Source organism: Hyperolius riggenbachi, chromosome 10 (genome assembly GCF_040937935.1).
Source record: "Hyperolius riggenbachi isolate aHypRig1 chromosome 10, aHypRig1.pri, whole genome shotgun sequence".
Lineage (NCBI taxonomy): Eukaryota > Metazoa > Chordata > Amphibia > Anura > Hyperoliidae > Hyperolius > Hyperolius riggenbachi.
The window spans coordinates 27,618,666-27,634,468 of record NC_090655.1 but is presented as its reverse complement, the minus strand read 5'-3'; the positions used below and the strand labels follow the sequence as shown (position 1 = coordinate 27,634,468).

General features: G+C 50.2%; 1 protein-coding gene across 1 annotated transcript in view; it reads right to left on the bottom strand.

Annotated features, from left to right (window-relative positions):
- The window catches only part of LOC137533817 (protein FRA10AC1), a 147,876-nt gene that overhangs the window by 103,072 nt on the left and 29,001 nt on the right, over positions 1 to 15,803 (bottom strand). Inside the window, exons 3-4 of the mRNA XM_068255068.1 lie at positions 15,421 to 15,516; positions 9,503 to 9,548 (exon numbers count right to left, since the gene is read on the bottom strand). Of these exons, the coding sequence (XP_068111169.1) occupies positions 9,503 to 9,548; positions 15,421 to 15,516 (142 nt within the window). The remainder of the gene's footprint in view (positions 1 to 9,502; positions 9,549 to 15,420; positions 15,517 to 15,803) is intronic.

Genomic DNA, 15,803 nt, shown 5'->3' with positions numbered 1-15,803 from the left:
AGTCCTGGATACAACCACTGGCTCCCGAATTGTCTGACTGGATTAGAGTCATCAATAATATGTTACCATTTCACAAAGCAATATATAACGTACCCGCAGGGGAGCAGAACGTAAATATCATTCTATTTGGGACACTTGGACCACTTCTCGCTACACTCACTCTAGAGTCTAATCTTTACTAATGAACCATGCAACTGCATGGAACTTGCTATGTGGCAGGGGAATTCCTTCTGGTTCTCGGCTGTCCTTGTATATACTTTGTTTTTGTTGGGCCTTTTTTTATGTTAATTAGTGTATAACAAGTCACTTTGTTGGCTAACTTCTCCTTGAACTAAAAAAAGACAATGGTCATTCTCTTGCAGGTTTCTTCCTCTAAATTAAACATCAATACCTCAAGATAATGATTGCTATTTTTTTTCCTTTCTGTACCCTTTTACCAGCAAATGTAATTTGCAAGCCGTCTGCGAACGGTCAATATCTGTATGTCTTACCCATATTCACAAAAAAAAATAATCTTTCTTTTCCCTGATTTACATTCTGAAATGTATCACTGGTGGTGGCATCTTTAGTTCTGCCAGATGATCTGTACTGAATGTTCGTTACTGAGAGTTCTATGCACAGAGGGATATACTGCTTACTTGGCAGTTGGAAAAAGCAGTTATTTCCCACAATGCAACAAGGTGCACAGACAGGAAACTGTTAGGACCATGGTCATGACATCACACTGTGGGAGGGGTTTCACCACAATATCAGCCATACAGACCTTCCTGATGATCTATTTTGAGAAAATGAATAGATTTCTCCTGGAAAAGGGAGTAACGGCTACTGATTGGGATGAAGTTCAATCCTGGGTTAAATTCCCTCTTTTAAAGCACACTTGAAGTGAGAGGAATAAGGAGGCAGCCATGTTTATTTCATTTTAAACAATACCAGTTACCTGGCAGTCCTGCTGATCTTCCACCTCTAATACTTTTATCCATAACCCCTGAACAAGCATGTGGATCAGATGTTTCTGGCAAAAATATGACAAGATTAGCAGCATGCTTGTTCCAGGGTTGTGATTGGGACACTACTGATGCCAGAATAATAAACAGTACTTCCAGGCAACTGGTGTTGGTTAAAAGGAAATAAATATGGCAGCCTCCACATAACACCCAGAGGCCACCTACAAGTTAAACTGTATGGACACCTGGAGGAAAAAAAAAAAATCAGCCAGACACTGACTTAACCACCCTGGCGTTCTGATTAAATCGCCAGGGTGGCTGCGGGAGGGTTTTTTTTAAATAAAAAAAAAACTATTTCATGCAGCCAACTGAAAGTTGGCTGCATGAAAGCCCACTAGAGGGCGCTCCGGAGGCGATCTTCCGATCGCCTCCGGCGCCCAGAATAAACAAGGAAGGCCGCAATGAGCGGCCTTCCTTGTTTTGCTTATATCGTCGCCATAGCGACGAGCGGAGTGACGTCATCGACGTCAGCCGACGTCCTGACGTCAGCCGCCTCCGATCCAGCCCTTAGCGCTGGCCGGAACTTTTTGTTCCGGCTACGCTGGGCTCAGGCGGCTGGGGGGACCCTCTTTCGCCGCTGCTCGCGGCGAATCGCCGCAGAGCGGCGGCGATCAGGCAGCACACGCGGCTGGCAAAGTGCCGGCTGCGTGTGCTGCTTTTTATTTCATTAAAATCGGCCCAGCAGGGCCTGAGCGGCAGCCGCTGGCGGTGTTGGACGAGCTGAGCTCGTCCAGACCGCTCAGCTGGTTAAAGGGAAGGTCCAAGCAAAATAAAAAAATTAGTTTCACTTACCTGGGGCTTCTACCAGCCCCTTGCAGCCATCCTGTGCCCTCGTAGTCACTCACTGCTGCTCCAGTCCCCCTATACCAGCTAGTTCTGCTTCTACCAGCCCCATGCAGCCATCCTGTGCCCTCGTAGTCACTCACTGCTCCGCCAGTCCCCCTATGCCAGCTAGTTCTGCTTCTACCAGCCCCATGCAGCCATCCTGTGCCCTCGTAGTCACTCACTGCTCCGCCAGTCCCCCTATGCCAGCTAGTTCTGCTTCTACCAGCCCCATGCAGCCATCCTGTGCCCTCGTAGTCACTCACTGCTGCGCCAGTCCCCCTATGCCAGCTAGTTCTGCTTCTACCAGCCCCATGCAGCCATCCTGAGCCCTCGTAGTCACTCACTGCTCCGCCAGTCCCCCTATGCCAGCTAGTTCTGTTTCTACCAGCCCCATGCAGCCATCCTGTGCCCTCGTAGTCACTCACTGCTGCTCCAGTCCCCCTATGCCAGCTACTTCTGTTTCTACCAGCCCCATGCAGCCATCCTGTGCCCTCGTAGTCACTCACTGCTCCGCCAGTCCCCCTATGCCAGCTAGTTCTGTTTCTACCAGCCCCATGCAGCCATCCTGTGTCCTCGTAGTCACTCACTGCTCCGCCAGTCCCCCTATGCCAGCTAGTTCTGTTTCTACCAGCCCCATGCAGCCATCCTGTGCCCTCGTAGTCACTCACTGCTCCGCCAGTCCCCCTATGCCAGCTAGTTCTGCTTCTACCAGCCCCATGCAGCCATCCTGTGCCCTCGTAGTCACTCACTGCTCCGCCAGTCCCCCTATGCCAGCTAGTTCTGTTTCTACCAACCCCATGCAGCCATCCTGTGCCCTCGTAGTCACTCACTGCTGCTCCAGTCCCCCTATGCCAGCTAGTTCTGCTTCTACCAGCCCCATGCAGCCATCCTGTGCCCTCGTAGTCACTCACTGCTGCTCCAGTCCCCCTATGCCAGCTAGTTCTGCTTCTACCAGCCCCATGCAACCATCCTGTGCCCTCATAGTCACTCACTGCTGCTCCAGTCCCCCTATGCCAGCTAGTTCTGCTTCTACCAGCCCCATGCAGCCATCCTGTGCCCTCGTAGTCACTCACTGCTGCTCCAGTCCCCCTATACCAGCTAGTTCTGCTTCTACCAGCCCCATGCAGCCATCCTGTGCCCTCGTAGTCGCTCACTGCTGCGCCAGTCCCCCTATGCCAGCTAGTTCTGCTTCTACCAGCCCCATGCAGCCATCATGTGCCCTCGTAGTCACTCACTGCTCCGCCAGTCCCCCTATGCCAGCTAGTTCTGTTTCTACCAGCCCCATGCAGCCATCCTGTGCCCTCATAGTCACTCACTGCTGCTCCAGTCCCCCTATGCCAGCTAGTTCTGCTTCTACCAGCCCCATGCAGCCATCCTGTGCCCTCGTAGTCACTCACTGCTCCGCCAGTCCCCCTATGCCAGCTAGTTCTGTTTCTACCAGCCCCATGCAGCCATCCTGTGCCCTCGTAGTCACTCACTGCTCCTCCAGTCCCCCACTGCCAGCTAGTTCTGCTTCTACCAGCCCCATGCAGCCATCCTGTGCCCTTGTAGTCACTCATTGCTGCTCCAGTCCCCCTATACCAGCTAGTTCTGCTTCTACCAGCCCCATGCAGCCATCCTGTGCCCTCGTAGTCACTCATTGCTGCTCCAGTCCCCCTATACCAGCTAGTTCTGCTTCTACCAGCCCCATGCAGCCATCCTGTGCCCTCGTAGTCACTGATTGCTGCTCCAGTCCCCCTATACCAGCTAGTTCTGCTTCTACCAGCCCCATGCAGCCATCCTGTGCCCTCGTAGTCACTCACTGCTCCTCCAGTCCCCCACTGCCAGCTAGTTCTGCTTCTACCAGCCCCATGCAGCCATCCTGTGCCCTCGTAGTCACTCATTGCTGCTCCAGTCCCCCTATACCAGCTAGTTCTGCTTCTACCAGCCCCATGCAGCCATCCTGTGCCCTCGTGGTCACTCATTGCTGCTCCAGTCCCCCTATACCAGCTAGTTCTGCTTCTACCAGCCCCATGCAGCCATCCTGTGCCCTCGTAGTCACTCATTGCTGCTCCAGTCCCCCACCACCAGCTAGTTCTGCTTCTACCAGCCCCATGCAGCCATCCTGTGCCCTCGTAGTCACTCACTGCTCCTCCAGTCCCCCACTGCCAGCTAGTTCTGCTTCTACCAGACCCATGCAGCCATCCTGTGCCCTCGTAGTCACTCATTGCTGCTCCAGTCCCCCTATGCCAGCTAGTTCTGCTTCTACCAGCCCCATGCAGCCATCCTGTGCCCTCGTAGTCACTCACTGCTCCTCCAGTCCCCCACTGCCAGCTAGTTCTGCTTCTACCAGCCCCATGCAGCCATCCTGTGCCCTCGTAGTCACTCACTGCTGCTCCAGTCCCCCTATACCAGCTAGTTCTGCTTCTACCAGCCCCATGCAGCCATCCTGTGCCCTCGTAGTCACTCATTGCTGCTCCAGTCCCCCGCTGGCAGCATGCCGACCTCGGAGGTCGACGGGCCGCATTGCGTATATTTTTACGTATTCCCGCTAGTGCAGGAACATTATCGCATACATTTTTACGCGTTAGTGGTTCAATGCGTACATTTTTGGACCTTCCCTTTAAAGGGAACCATAGATGAAAAAGACACACACGGATCGCTCCCACGCCACCGTCCTCCTCTGCCCGCAGCTACGAGAACCGGGTCCGCGCTCTGCTGTCAGTCGGAGCCAGTCTAGCGTAGGAGAAGTGCGCTGTTTGCGTATCTCTGCAGCAGTGTATGGAGAGACACGTAGAGGGCGCACTTCCCCTGCGTAGCCCGGCTCTGATGACGTCAGTGACGGGAGCCGGTTCTCGTAGGTGCAGACAGCGGAGGACGGCGGCGTGGGAGCGATCAGGGCGTATGGGGCTGGAAGAAGCACCAGGTATGTATAACTGCTTTTTCTTTTTGCCGCCTCAGGTTCATCTCTGGTTCCCTTTAAAGAGAACCAGAGATGAAGCAACCTCATGTATTTTACCTTATAAATCAGTGGGAACATGACAGTAAACACCTAATCTGCTCTTTGTTACATTGTTCTCTGTTTAATTTGCCTGTTATCACCTCTAAGATAAGAATCCCGACTAAGCAGTCGGTCTGGCTTTGCTACAGAATAATTATAGCTGAGACTGTGTTCTTTGCTGTCTTCAAGTCCAAGCCTGCCCCCTGCTGGCTTTGCTCAGGAATCATTATAGCTGAGTCATTATAGCAAAGCCAGAATCAATGCTCAGTCCGGGATTCTTATCTCAGCTAGATAACAGACACTTTTAGCAGTGAGGATGGAACAGAGAGCATGGTAAATGTTTTCTCTAATGTTCCCACTGATTTCTATGGTAAAATACACAAGGGTGCTTCGTCTCTGGTTCCCTTTAAGGAGAGGGAAGGCTCTGGGTCTCGTAGAACCCTCCTGTTCCTCTCTTGAACCCCTTGTTCCAGCGCTGTCACCCCCCGTAGCTGTTTATTCGACCAATCGGTCGGAGTCAGCTCGCTGCTGCTGCGGAAGGCTTGAGAAGTCTTCGGCTGCTCCTGAAGATGGGCAGCTCCTTACTGAGCCTGTGCGAGTGAGTGCGCAGCACAGAGCTGCCCGTCTTCAGGAGCATTCAGGCTGCCGAAGACTTCCGGGGGAGCCAGCGCTGCAACAAGGGCACCGTGAGAAAAGCTGGATGGCTCTATAGGACCCATGGCCTCCCCTCCGCATAGGTAAGTATCTGTTTGATTTTTTTTTCCCAGGTTCCTATTAGCTTAAAGGGACACTTAAGTCAAACAAAAAAAATGAGTTTTACCCACCTATAGCTTCCAATAGCCCCCTGCAGCTGTATGGTGCCCTCGCCGTCTCCCTCCAATCCTCCTGGCCCCGCCAGCAGCCACTTCCTGTTTCGGTGACAGGAGCTGACAGGCTGGGGATGCGAGTGATTCTTCGCGTTCCCAGACACATTAGCACCCTCTATGCTGCTATATGGTATATGATATATGCTGTAGCAGCATAGATGGCGCTATTGTGGCCAGGAAAGCGAAGAATCACTCGCGTCCCCAGCCTGTCAGCTCCTGTCACCGAAACAGGAAGTGGCTGCCGGCGGGGCCAGGAGGATCGGAGGGAAATGGCGAGGGCACCGGACAGCTGCAGTGGGCTATTGGAAGCCCCAGGTGAGTAAAATTCATTTTTTTTGTTTGACTTAAGTGTCCCTTTAAAGAGGAACTCCAGTGAAAATAATGTAATAAAAAAAGTGCTTCATTTTTACAATAATTATGTATAAATGATTTAGGCCTTGTTCAAATCATAAATCTTGTACACAATGTTTTTTAGTGCTTACCTGCTCGTTAGCGATTTTTTGTAAAGCGCTTTTCTAAGCACTTTTGCAGAGCGATCCGTTTTCTCACATCCTGACGTCAGTCCGGAAGTGAACTCTTGCACCCGGAAATGTATAAATACAATGTATTTATACATGAAAGCGCTGGGGAAATCGCTATACAAAGAGCTTTTTCAAGCGCTTTGTGAATTCCCTATACCTTCCATCATAGGCAAATAGTCCCCGAAAGTGGTACAGGCAGCGCTTTAGTGAGTGGATTAGAATCGAACCGCTCATATGTGATCACTCTCATAAGGAATCATTGCACAAGCGCATTTAGGGCGATTTTAAAAATCGCCTGTGCTTAAAAAAAAAAATAAAACCGCTCTGGGCGTCAACAAGCCCTAAGTCAGCGTTTGCCCATTGTAAAATCTTTCCTCTCCCTGGTGTACATTCTGACATTTATCACATGGTGACATTTTTACTGCTGGCAGGTGATGTCACTGGAAGGAGATGCTGCTTGGTTTTTGGCAGTAGGAACAGCTGTAAGCAGCTGTTATTTCCCACAATGCAACAAGGCTCCCACAGTGTGATGTCAGTATTCTGGTCCTGACATCACACAGTGGGAGGGGTTTCACCACAAGATTAGCCATACAGACCTCCCCTGATGAGATCAGTTTGAGAAAAGGAAAAGATTTCTCATGGGAAAGGGGGTATCAGCTACTGATTGGAATGAAGTTCAATTCTTGATTACGGTTTCTCTTTAAGGCCAGCAAAGGGACGCTCACTTCCTGTTGGCAAATCCACAAAGTGCGTGGAAGCATATTGCTAAAATACGTTTTGACGCATGCATGACAGGAAAAACTGTGGCAGGTAGTTTAAAAACACGTGCGTCACCATAGACTCACATGACTTTCGCACCACCCCAGGTCGCCGCTGGAGAAGCACAGTAACACAGGTATGCGCTCGCGTTATATAGGGAACCTCCAGCCCACCGTACCACAGGCAATGTGAATTTCTATGCAGACTTTCATTGCCGTAGCGGTAGGCTGTGGTAAACCGTCGCACCGCACCAGTGTGTCTACATAAACAGCTATTTCCCAAAATGCAATGAGGTTCACAGACAGGAAACTGTCAGCACCATGGTCCTGACATCACACTGTGGGAGGGGTTTCACCACAATATCAGCCATACAGCGCCCCCTGATGATCCGTGTGTGAAAAGGAATAGATTTCTCATGTAAAAGGGGGTATCTGCTACTGATTGGGATGAAGTTCAATCCTTGGTTACCGTTTCTCTTTAAGCTGCTTTGCCACGCTGTTTTTTTTTTTTTTTTTTTTTTTCTTTTAACCAGTACAGAAAAAGCGAGATCCACCCATTTAAATGGTTTTAAACTTTCCCCCATTTTAGTTAGAAAGGAATTTCGCCAAAAGCGATGTTTACTTGGAAGCAAAGCTGCAGAAGCGCGATCTGATCTCCGGCCTCCTATGAGATCATCGCGATCTGGATGCCATTATTAAATAACAGGATATGATGTCATCTTTATGTAACAAATTAGGAACACATTGTTTTATGGCTATTTTTTTTACATCTGGTATTACAAAGGCTTTCAAAAGAATCTAGACTAACACAATTCAAATGGTACGGAAAAAGAACGCTAGAAAACACCCCATACCGATAAAACACACACACCGTGCGTACAACCCTCATTGTACAGAATACAGCAGGACTATACTCTATAGCAGGGCTACATTTACTACAAGGCAGAGTAGGCACGTGCCTACAGGCGTCTGATGATGGAAAGGCGGCTCTCTCCCCTCCCCAAGTGCTTCCCTCCCTCCTGCCCTATGCAGAGTCCTGTTCAGAGTATGAGAAGTTACTCACCCAGCTTTCAGGATTCCACTGATGAGATCTCCCTTCAGTCAGGGACACCTCTAGCTGCCTAATACTTGAAGAGACTCTGAAGTCTCCTAAAAATGAGGGTTTTACTTTAAAAACCTCTTTTATCATAATTGCCCCTCCTAAAACGCTGCATCCCCGCGGCTGAAAACTCCATAAATCACCCCCAACTCCCCCGAGCAAATTCCACGACTTTCTTGGTCGTGGATTTCGCTGCCCTAAGGAGGCAGAGCTTTGGGCTGTAGCTCTGCCTCCATGCGCGTCAATCAGCACTGATCGCCGCCTCTCCCTGGACCTCTCAGTGAAGGAAGACAGAGGAGCGGGGGAGAGGCGGCGATCCGCGCTGATGGACGCGTGTAGAGGCAGTGCTGCAGCCAAATGCTCTGCCTCTATGTGTAAGGAACCCTGCGATGTGCCCCGGGGAGTTTGGGGTGATTTATGGAGTTTTCAGCCGTGGGGATGCAATGTTTTAGGAGGGGCAGTTATGTTGAATATATTTTTAAAGTAAAAACCTCATTTTTGGAGACTTCAGAGTCTCTTTAAAGGGATACTGTAGGGGGGTCGGGGGAAAATGAGTTGAAGTTACCCGGGGCTTCTAAAGGTCCCCCGCAGCCACTCACCGATGCTCCGGCCCCGCCTCCAGTTCACTTCTGGAATTTCTGACTTTAAAGTCAGAAAACCACTGCGCCTGCATTGCTGTGTCCTCGCTCCCGCTGATGGCACCAGGAGCATACTGCGCAGACCAAAGACCATACTGGACTTGTGCAATACACTCCTGGTGCCATCAGCGGGAGCGAGGACACGGCAACGCAGGCGCAGTGGTTTTCAGACTTTAAAGTCAGAAATTCCAGAAGTGAACTGGAGGCGGGGCCGGAGCATCGGTGAGTGGCTGCGCGGGCACAGGATGTCTGCGGGGGACCATTAGAAGCCCCGGGTAACTTCAACTCATTTTCCCCCGACCCCCCTACAGTATCCCTTTAATACTGAGGGTACTTCTGGCTACCTAATACTTAGGGGCACCTCTAGTTACTTAATAATGATGATAGCTCTGGCTGCCTAATACTAAGGGGCACCTATAGCTACCTCTGACAGGCAAGGGAAATAAGAGAGAAGTGACAGCTGGGACAGCCAGCACACTTGTGGTGCAGTTCGGTGGGGGTTAGTAGGTTCATAGAGGGCGGAGTCTAGGGTGCCAGGACATCTGTGCCTATAGGATCCTGCAAGGTAAATCCAGACTTGCTCCATAGGTTGCAGTTAATTCAGCATCTGTACAAACACTAAACACTTCCTTACAATTCACTTATTTCGCAGATTGCGGTTACGCAGCTGATGGCCCCCATTTCCTGTAAACGCCGATTTGCGTCCTCCAGAATAAACACAATTAGATTTCCTGTCACAACACGGCCCAGGGAAGGTTTAATGAAGGCGGCGGAACTGGTAATTATGTCAGTGATGGCTGATAAAGGATACGGCGTCCATGGAGATCAGATGAAATCGCTGGTTTCGCGCTTCCTCCCTGTGTGAAAGCAAATCACAGAGAAGTAAGTGTAGTATGTAGATGTAATACAGAATAATCTCGTTATAGTAAACTCCAAGGGACCGGGAATAGTGGTTTACTATTACAGAAATTTACTATATCTGAAATTGTCCTAGAAATGGCCCAGAATGCCCTGGTACATTCTCTGCTGCACAGGAGCAGCTCTGTCCTCCCATTGGAGGTACAGTACAAGCATTTGTCCTAGAAATATCCCAGCATGCCCTGGTACATTATCTGCTGCAGAGGAGCAGCTCTGTCCTCCCATTGGAGGTACAGTACAAGCACTTGTCCTAGAAATATCCCAGCATGCCCTGGTACATTATCTGCTGCAGAGGAGCAGCTCTGTCCTCCCATTGGAGGTACCGTACAAGCACGTGTCCTAGAAATATCCCAGCATGCCCTGGTACATTCTCTGCTGCACAGGAGCCGCTCTGTCCTCCCATTGGGGGTCCAGTACAAGCACTTGTCCTAGAAATGGGCCAGCATGCCCTGGTACATTCTCTGCTGCACAGGAGCAGCTCTGTCCTCCTATTGGAGGTACAGTACAAGCACTTGTCCTAGAAATATCCCAGCATGCCCTGGTACATTCTCTGCTGCACAGGAGCAGCTCTGTCCTCCCATTGGAGGTACAGTACAAGCACTTGTCCTAGAAATGGCCCAGCATGCCCTGGTACATTCTCTGCTGCACAGGAGCAGCTCTGTCCTCCCATTGGAGGTACAGTACAAGCACTTGTCCTAGAAATATCCCAACATGCCATGGTGAATTCTCTGCTGCACAGGAGCAGCTCTGTCCTCCCATTGGAGGTACAGTACAAGCACTTGTCCTAGAAATAGCCCAGCGTGCCCTGGTGCATTCTCTGCTGCACAGGAGCAGCTCTGTCCTCCCATTGGAGGTGCAGTACAAGCACTTGTCCTAGAAATGGCTCAGCATGCCCTGGTAAATTCTCTGCTGCACAGGAGCATCTCTGTCCTTCCATTGGAGGTCCAGTACAAGCACTTGTCCTAGAAATGGCCCAGCACGCCCTGGTGCATTCTCTGCTGCACAGGAGCAGCTCTGTCCTCCTATTGGAGGTACAGTACAAGCACTTGTCCTAGAAATGTCCCAGCATGCCCTGGTACATTCTCTGCTGCACAGGAGCCGCTCTGTCCTCCCATTGGAGGTACAGTACAAGCACTTGTCCTAGAAATATCCCAGCATGCCCTGGTACATTCTCTGCTGCACAGGAGCAGCTCTGTCCTCCCATTGGAGGTACAGTACAAGCACTTGTCCTAGAAATATCCCAGCATGCCCTGGTACATTCTCTGCTGCACAGGAGCAGCTCTGTCCTCCCATTGGAGGTACAGTACAAGCACTTGTCCTAGAAATATCCCAGCATGCCCTGGTACATTCCCTGCTGCACAGGAGCCGCTCTGTCCTCCCATTGGAGGTACAGTACAAGCACTTGTCCTAGAAATGGGCCAGCATGCCCTGGTACATTCTCTGCTGCACAGGAGCAGCTCTGTCCTCCCATTGGAGGTACAGTACAAGCACTTGTCCTAGAAATATCCCAGCATGCCCTGGTACATTCTCTGCTGCACAGGAGCAGCTCTGTCCTCCCATTGGAGGTACAGTACAAGCACTTGTCCTAGAAATATCCCAGCATGCCCTGGTACATTCCCTGCTGCACAGGAGCAGCTCTGTCCTCCCATTGGAGGTACAGTACAAGCACTTGTCCTAGAAATATCCCAGCATGCCCTGGTACAGTCTCTGCTGCACAGGGGCAGCTCTGTTCTCCCATTGGAGGTGCAGTACAAGCACTTGTCCTAGAAATATCCCAGCATGCCCTGGTACATTCCCTGCTGCACAGGAGCAGCTCTGTCCTCCCATTGGAGGTACAGTACAAGCACTTGTCCTAGAAATATCCCAGCATGCCCTGGTACAGTCTCTGCTGCACAGGAGCAGCTCTGTCCTCCCATTGGAGGTACAGTACAAGCACTTGTCCTAGAAATGGCCCAGCATGCCCTGGTACATTCTCTGCTGCACAGGAGCCGCTCTGTCCTCCAATTGGAGGTCCAGTACAAGCACTTGTCCTAGAAATAGCCCAGCATGCCCTGGTACATTCTCTGCTGCACAGGAGCATCTCTGTCCTTCCATTGGAGGTCCAGTACAAGCACTTGTCCTAGAAATGGCCCAGCATGCCCTGGTACAGTCCCTGCTGCACAGGAGCAGCTCTGTCCTCCCATTGGAGGTCCAGTACAAGCACTTGTCCTAGAAATGGCCCAGCATGCCCTGGTACAGTCTCTGCTGCACAGGAGCAGCTCTGTCCTCCCATTGGAGGTACAGTACAAGCACTTGTCCTAGAAATATCCCAGCATGCCCTGGTACATTCTCTGCTGCACAGGAGCAGCTCTGTCCTCCCATTGGAGGTACAGTACAAGCACTTGTCCTAGAAATATCCCAGCATGCCCTGGTACATTCCCTGCTGCACAGGAGCAGCTCTGTCCTCCCATTGGAGGTACAGTACAAGCACTTGTCCTAGAAATATTCCAGCATGCCCTGGTACATTCTCTGCTGCACAGGAGCAGCTCTGTCCTCCCATTGGAGGTACAGTACAAGCACTTGTCCTAGAAATATCCCAGCATGCCCTGGTACATTCTCTGCTGCACGGGAGCAGCTCTGTCCTCCCATTGGAGGTCCAGTACAAGCACATGTCCTAGAAATATTCCAGCATGCCCTGGTACAGTCTCTGCTGCACAGGAGCAGCTTTGTCCTCCCATCAGAGGTACTGTACAAACACATTTTGTGGACAACAAGGTTAAGTATACCTTAGGGCTGCATAGCCAGGCTGGACATATTGCTGCTACAGTATTCAGGGCTCCTTAAAAATTGCAGCCATCACTGAATAGAGGCAGCCACTTGCTTCCTGTGAGTGGCTCCGATACCTCAGTGGGCGGGACTTGCAGCATGTGCCTTGCAGCACCAGCCTGAAGAGAGCAGCAGACCATGGGTCTCACACTGACATACGCCGCATGCACCGCCCATTGTTTACTTTATCCAGTCAGTGTCACGTAGGGGCCAACAAACATGTTTACTATAACAGAAGTTTTATTATATCAGAGTTTACTATACCAGGCGTTGCTCCCAGAGACTTATAATGGAGATTAGCCAGGACCTGGATAGGTAGTTTATTATACCCAAATGTTTACTCTACCCAAGTTTATTATAATGAGATGATACTGTATAAGCGCAGATGTCTTAATAATCAATCAGCAGCCAGAGGTTTTCCAGTCTACCATGGAGCAGTTTGTCAAAGAAAAACAATAATCCTCAGAGCTCTCTATTGCGGGTGCAGTGTGCATGGACCAACTATGTGAGTTTGCACTTTCTAATGCTGAGTACACACAATATACAGGATTGATTTGATTATTTTCGACATGCTCGATCGGGTTTCGATCGATACAGCCGTCGATTTTGCATACTTAACATGCAAAATAGACGGCTGTATTGATTGAAACCCGATCGAGCATGTCGGAAATAATCGAATCGATCCGATCCCGCGCATCGAGCGGGAAATCGCAACGTGTGTACCCAGCATATTAATGATTATGAATTGTTGCAATAAAGTGTACCACTCTACCCCGTATGAACTAAGCCCCGACTCCTACATATGCTTTTTGGTGACGGTCACTGTCTCCAATATTGCGCACATGGTGTCTGCAGGCTTCAGTGTGCGGGAGTGAAAGAGAGAGTGCTGAGGATTATCTTTAAAGTAAATCTGAGATGGAGACTTAAAGAGGAACTCCAGTGAAAATAATGTAATAAAAAAAGTGCTTAATTTTTACAATAATTATGTATAAATGATTTAGTCAGTGTTTGCACATTGTAAAATATTTTAAATCCCTGATTTATATTCTGACATTTATCACATGGTGACATTTTTACCGCTGGCAAGTGATGTAGCTGCTGCTTGCTGTTTTGGCAGTTGGAAACAGCTGTAAACAGCTATTTCCCACAATGCCACAGGGTTCACAGACGGGAAACTGCCAAGAGTAGGTACTCAGAATTGCTTTTTGGGAGGGGTTTCACCACCATATCAGCCATACAGCGCCCCCTGATGGTCTGTTTGTGAAAAGGAATAGATTCCTAATGTAAAAGAGGGTATCAGCTACTGATTGGGATAAAGTTCAATTCTTGGTTGGCGTTCCTCTTTAAGAAAAAAATATATGTACCTGGGGTTTCCTCCAGCCCCTTCCAGGCTGATCGCTCCCTCACTGTCCTCCTCCGCCTCCTCGTTTGTCTGCAATTGGCCCTGTAAAGTCCTACAGTCTAGGCCCAACTGCGCATGGACGGCCCGGTGAGCGCTCCCGCCGTGTCCCCGTAGCCGGGAGCATTCTGTGCCTGCGCAGCACTACTGGCGACCAGGCAACGGGAGTGAGATGGGGGAGCGCTTGCCGGGCCACACTGCACCTGCGCCAACTGGTCCCGACTGGAGGATTTTACAGGGCCTGTTGCAAACGAGCGAAGAGGTGGAGGAGGACGGCGAGGGAGCGATCAGGGCTGGAGGACGCCCCAGGTATGTATATTTATTTCTTACGCCCCCATCTCAGGTTCACTTTTACCTAGAGAAGTCAGCGTGTAGACTGCGGCTGTATCATTTATCTCTTAAGTAAAAATGAGTTTTACTTACCTGGGGCTTCTACCAGCCCCCTGCAGCAGTCCTGTGCCCTCGTAGTCACTCACTCATCCTCTGGTCCCCAGTTGCCAGTTAGTTTCGTTTTTGCCGACAGGCCCGTCAGGACTGGCCACACGTAGCTTTTTCTGAATTCCCGACTGTAATTAGCGCTATTGCGAACCGCAACACGTACAAAAATACGCGTTGCCACATTACGCACGCATAGATATGCGGCACACGTTGTACACGTTGCGGCCTGCAATACCGCTAATTACAGTCGGGAATGCGGAAAAAGCTACACGTGGCCAGTCCTGACGGACCTGTCGGCAAAAACGAAACTAGCTGGCAGTGGGGGACCAGAGGATTAGTGAGCGGCTGCGTGGGCACAGGGACTGCTGCAGGGGGCTGGTAGAAGCCCCAGGTGAGTAAAACTCATTTTTTTTCTGGCTTAAGGTTCACTTTAAATAAAATTGATTTTATATCTGTTTGCACCATAAAAACGTGTGGAGCCATTACTGTTAGATATTTATCTTCTGTGACCTAGATTGGCACTTTTCTTAACCTCCCTGCCATTATAAAAATTTGCTGCGCACGGCAGGGAGGGTGTTTTTTTGCATTTTTTTTTTTGTTTAGCATGTAGCTAGCCTAGCGCTGGCTACATGCTTCCCCCCTCCCTGCGGCGTCCCCCCGAATGCGCCGATCGCCGCCGGCGCATATACCCATCCGGAACTCCCGTTCTGAACGGGATTTCCATGAGGGCTGCCCCCGTCGCCATGGCGACGGGCGCGATGACGTCATCGACGTCAGAGGGAGTCCCGAACCACCCCTCGACGCTGCCTGGCACTGGGGGGGGCACCCTCTGATGCGGCGGGTTGCGGCGAATCGGCACGGAGCGGCGGCGATCGCAAGTTACACGCAGCTAGCAAAGTGCTAGCTGCGTGTAACAAAAAAAAAAATTATGCAAATTGGCCCAGCAGGGCCTGAGGAATCCTCCGCGGCAGGTTACCCCGAGCTGAGCTCGGGATAACCGGCAAGGAGGTTAAGAGATGAATGTTACTTATTAGCCAATTGGGTATTGACTTTGATATGTTAAATATCAGGCTGTATGGCCCTTATCGCTCATTTTGTTATTGAATTAAATTTAGACTGCGGCTGTAATCATGGCAGCCTCATCAGACTGATAGACGGGCGTGGCGTACCTGTCCCATTCCTCCTCTGCCACCCGCTTGTGCGCCACCTTCCCCTGCCTCGCCTTCTCAAACGGCTTTCTAAGCAAGGCTTCATCTTCTTTACTGCTGCAAGACAACAGGGAAATAATTCATTACCACACAAAGCCATCAAAGTATTATTATTATTATTATTTATAAAGCACCAACATATTATACAGCGCTGGACAATAATACAAAGGATGACAGACAGAACAAGGTTATACAGAGCCTTCTGTCATGCTGCCCCTACACTTTGGAACAACCTGCCACACCCAATCAGTGCAGCTCCATCCCTGGAAGCATTTAAAGTCCAAACTGAAAAGCCACCTGTTTAGTTTGGCATTTATGAACACCTGACTATTTCCTCTGTAACA